At 50.1% G+C, this 4,925-nt stretch overlaps 1 protein-coding gene across 1 annotated transcript in view; it reads right to left on the reverse strand.

Annotated features, from left to right (window-relative positions):
• GTPBP2 (GTP binding protein 2) overlaps positions 1-2,921 on the reverse strand; it is a 6,357-nt gene extending 3,436 nt beyond the window's left edge. Inside the window, exons 1-5 of the mRNA XM_010135993.1 lie at positions 2,898-2,921; positions 2,076-2,260; positions 1,663-1,771; positions 921-1,118; positions 473-647 (exon numbers count right to left, since the gene is read on the reverse strand). Of these exons, the coding sequence (XP_010134295.1) occupies positions 473-647; positions 921-1,118; positions 1,663-1,771; positions 2,076-2,209 (616 nt within the window). The 5' untranslated portion in view covers positions 2,210-2,260; positions 2,898-2,921. The remainder of the gene's footprint in view (positions 1-472; positions 648-920; positions 1,119-1,662; positions 1,772-2,075; positions 2,261-2,897) is intronic.
• Positions 2,922-4,925: the final 2,004 nt, after the last annotated feature.

Raw genomic sequence — 4,925 nt, forward strand, 5'->3', positions numbered from 1 at the left:
GTTCATCAGGCAATGAAAAAACAAAATTACTCTTCTAAGCATAACCAAACGTCAGTCCAGAAAAATAAAAACAACCAAGAATTTTTGTGACTGATCTGTTTGGTTCAGAAAAATGCAATAGTTTTCACTCTTGGGCTAGAGTTTGCCAGAAAACAGCCACAAAAATGTCACTCCAGCTGCCATTTTACAAGGCTTCCCTAAGAATATGTCAAAGTTGTGGGGTTTGTTTGTTTTTTTTTCCAACCTGAGGCTGCGTTTGTCAGAAAACAAAGCCTCTCTGTCCGGGGTACAGTTTAATGCAGTCTACAGCTGGTAAGAGGATCCCAGCTCTGCTCTGCTCTGCTCCCCTCCCAGGCACTGGCTTACCAGAAATCAGTGGAGGCTTCCAGACTAGTATTTTTTTCTGACAACCCATTCCTCCCATTTCTCTTCACATGTTGCAGTCAAGCCACGCAGGCAGGGCCACACTCACCAATGCCAGTGTTGGCACTAACCACCAGCATGGCGAAGTCCGGGCAGTAGCTGGTGAGGCCAAAGATGGTTGTTTTCAGGTATTTGTGATGGCCAGCCAGGTCAATGAAAGTGATCATTTTGGATGAACTCTCACAGATCTCTTCTGCTGTTCGGGAGTCGCTGTAATTTACCACCTGAGGAACATAAGGACTCAGTGAGAGAAGAAGTCCCAGCAAGTGAGGAAAACCCGCTTATCTATCCACTTTGACCTCTGAATTAGTGAGGAGAAGTCATTCACCATGGGTGCAAGGAACAATGTCTGTTGCAAATGGACAAGGAGCACTCAGTTGCAGCTAAAGGGACACGTAGCTGTGCCACCTCTTTTCCCTCAGGTCCCACTCAAAGCTCTTGCAGGAGGTTAGTCCTATCCTCCTCCTTCTGTCTGAGTTCGGCAGCTCATTCCTCACCTCTCCTTTGCTGTTGAAGCCAAGGATCTCAAAGCTGATGCTGGATGTTCTTCCTGACTGGATTTCATGAAGATGCCGGAAGAGGTTGAGGCGTGCTCTGCCCCGTCCATTGTCCAGCTCACCTTGTGTTAGGACACCCAACAGGGTTGACTTCCCTGAGTCCACATTCCCCAGCACAGCTACTCGAAGGTCTAAGAACTACAGGAAGAAGAACAGAGAAACAATGAAACTTAACTGCTGCTGTGCTGGGTGTGCACGAACACTACATGGCAATGGGGGTGTGCCTCAGGAAGCTTCCCTCCATGATGGACACGGCAGTGTAATCTTGCTCAGATTCTGCTCTTGCTCTCAGCAAAGGAATTGTGCTAAGGAATTGTGATATGCTGTCTGGAATGGTGATGTAACACATCAGGCTCTGGTATCACAACAAAAAGGTCATTTGCTGCAGCAGGAACTCTAAATCCTTTCCTCTGCACACTGACCTGCATCAGAACTGTTGCTGTAGAAGTGAAATAATTTCTCACCTCTGGTGCAGGCAAACTCCCCTACTCGTACCCACCTCAACCGCAATCTTGGAGATGAAAAGCGTTATCACCAAGCTTCCCTCTGGCAGTTCTTTAAAGCATCTGCTATGAGCCTATGTGACAAAGTGCCCCTAGAGTCTGGGCTCCCATCCCAAAAGGTAGCTGCTTGTATGAAGCCTTCTCCAGCAGGAGAGGGTGGCCAAGTCACGGGTCCCTACCTGCTGGTTGTCAGGCACCTTTCGGACAAGCACCTCTGTTATCTTCCTTGGAACGTCGCTGTCGTAATCGACCTCCCTCTCCCGCAGCACTGTAATGTCAGCCCCAACCCTGCCACAAACACAAAAGGAAGGAGTGGGTTACACTTGTACTTGGCAGCTCTTGCATCTCTAGAGTCACAGCAGGCAAAGTGAATGGAATGAAAGCTGGGACTAGCAGGGAAGGAGCCTCAAACTTCCATCCAAAAGTCCTATAACTGCCTTCATGTTTCAAGAGACTCATAATGAGGGAATTTCGGTCACACAGGGGCTTTGTAGAATGAAGCCACCAGCTCCTCGGGGAACTCCTGGGGCCAAGCCTCTCTACTGGAGGCTGTTTACACCTGTGGGTCCCGCAGATGAAAGGGAACACGTACTTCTCTGCCATACGGCGCAGTGTCTTGAGCGAGGCACGCATCTCCTCCTCTGAAAGGCCCACCAGCAGCCCGTTGTCCTCCACGCCGATCTGATAGACAGCCTCACCTCGGCCTTCCTGTAGTCGCCACTTCATCTGTGTCACCAGGTGCTCAAAGCGATATTGTGAGGGGTTCACTAGCTTTAGCTGTTTAAGGGAGGGGGTAGTTATAGCCATAGCCTGGGTGCAGAGGGAATCCCATTGCCTAAGCCAGCAACTCCCTAACCCAACACCGTGAAGCAATATCCCTGACCCTGATCCACCTCTAGAAAACACAGCCCATGTTAGCCTCTGCACAGAAGCCACAGGACAGGTAAGAAAGGGTTTCGCAAAGGTGCACACACATGATAGAAGAACTCCCCTGCCTCTTGCCAAAGGGATCTGTACTCTGTTTGCTGTGGGGGTAAATAAAAACAGCACTGTGGGACCTATCTGTGACACAGGAGCCAAGAAAGTGCACATGGCAGAACAGCCACAAGAAAGTGACAAATGATTGTCAGGGACGCCTGCAGCTCTCTTTCTTAACAGGAAGGTTTAGGAAAAACACTGGGTGTCATCTCCTAAAACAGATTCTTAAAAATGAGTACTAACATCAAACTTTTGCAGCTCAGCATTCTGGGTATTGCTAGGCACAGAGACACAGAAGATGACTGAGTTCCTTAGTACCGTGTCCACTTTTCTGTTCCTTCCTTGGACACGTTTCCCATATGTCTTTGGTGAAGTTACTCACTGCAAAATAGCCCTTTGGGAGGAAGACCTCCTTCTGCAACCTCAAAAGGCTCACCTTGTACTCGATGTTCCCATCTTCTGCCTGGTCAGAGAATGAAACAGGACAAAAAAGTTAGATGCTGTGCCAGCAGGGACTTCTATAGGCATCAGCTGCCCAGGTACTCTTCAGCTCATGCTGATGGTTTCAGAGAGGGAAAGTAGCAGAAATACACTGTGTCAGGTCAAAGCCTCTTCTGCCATTCATTCCTACACTCAGCTGGAACTTACTTTAGGTTTGTTTCTGCTGTTTGCATCCCACATCATGAAAAACAGAGGACAAAACTAGAGAGGGACACGGGGTAATACTGTTTTGGGGGGGATCTTTTTACTGCCAGTAAAGAATAGGGCCAGTCTAACAGTCACAGAGAGAGTTCCAGTTTCAAAAAGGCACAGGCCAGCAGATGATTAAAAGCCTTCCCCTCCTCACCCACCCATGGCCCACAATGCCACCCAGAGCATCCCACTCCCACCCTATCCAGCAGCTTCCATCCACCCACGGTGCACAGAAACAGGAGTCTGGGAACAAAAGTCGCTGCCTCCTTTCCCACACACCGATACCCTCCCTTACTCAATTAGATTTTCATCGTCTTCTTTCCATATCCTTGCTTACCTACTCTCTGCAAAAAAGAACTACAGACATAAAGAAGCAAGCTACTGTCTTCTTTGCAGTACCGTTCTGGAGAACCAGACCTGATCAGGACTGTCGGTTCACAACACGCTCAGAAGAACTTTCCCAGGAAGGGCTGGAGCCAGACAGGGTTGTCACAGAAAGGCCCTGGTACTCATCAAGCTCACTCCAACCACAGCAGGCTCCAGATTTCCAGAAAGGATATATAGCCAAGACTGAAGTTATTTTCCCACTGATTGGGTCTAAGGACCACCGAGAGAGGGCTGGAGCCTGCAGGAAGCCAAGTACTCTGGCAGATTAAATGGGGCTGCCAACACTTCCTTTTCCTCTGGTCACCAATTTGTATGTCAGGAGAGAAAATTAGCCCTCTCCGTGCCTTCTAGCTCCAGCTCCCTACTACAGTGGTGCTTACAGTGGCAAAAGGACAGAAGGAAGTTCTGAATTGTCATCTCAGCTCTCAGGCAGCAGAGCTATGCTGTGAGAAAAGAATACTTGAAAAAGGTTTTCCCTCCTTACTATCCACCAGCTTTCCAGCTCTAAGAAAAACACATTCACGTACAGTGCTGTCGTCTAAATAAGGGGGTGGGTCTCCTTCAGGGCAGCTGAGACTAGAAAAGCAACAAGCCTAGACTTGCTGGGCAACATACTACACAGGGTAGCCCGGGACAGGAAGCTGTGCTGAAACCACAGGAGGCTGCCCAGCCTCCAGCTGAAAGAAACAAAAACTAAACTGCGGCTGCAGGGCACAGTGGAGATCTGCCCATGGAGAACATCTAACAGTAGCAAAGCGCTGTTTTCCCTTCTTGCCAAGAGCCACAGCCCTGCCTCGTGGAGGAACTGCTCCTGCCCACACTGCTCTTACGCGCTGTACAGAAAGCTCACCGAGTAGGACCAAGCAATCGACTCCAAGAAACATAACGTTCCCCAGAGCGGCAGTCCTGTTAGTGCAGTGCCAACTGCCTGAACTATCCAACACATCCAGTCACTACCAGTGCCATTTTTCCTTGCTGCAAGAGGCAAGAGCCTCACACCGTCAGTACCATCTGCATCTCCATGTAAGAAAGCAGCTGCCAAATAGCTGGGAAGGGAGTCACTAGAACCTGCTGAGCAATGTCTACGAGTCTGGCAGCTGGAAAGGGACGTACGCCCACCAGATCGCTGTCATGGAGAGATGCGAAGAGGATGCTCAGGACTACCAACTGAGCAAAGCTTTATTTCCGAAGCTGTTCCGTTCCCACACGGCAAGGTGTGCACAGGCGGACGCCAGGCAGCGAGCTACTACTAACGGGCACGGCGCGGTGGACCGCGCTGGGAGCTCGTTGGCACTGGGGTCACAACCGGAGGAGAGACCAGAGCAGGAGGGCAGGACTGCCCGCAAGACTCCCGGCCCAGCCGCGACACGACCCCGCACCAGCA

The sequence above is a fragment of the Buceros rhinoceros genome, unplaced genomic scaffold, assembly GCF_000710305.1.
Source record: "Buceros rhinoceros silvestris isolate BGI_N320 unplaced genomic scaffold, ASM71030v1 scaffold18785, whole genome shotgun sequence".
Lineage (NCBI taxonomy): Eukaryota > Metazoa > Chordata > Aves > Bucerotiformes > Bucerotidae > Buceros > Buceros rhinoceros.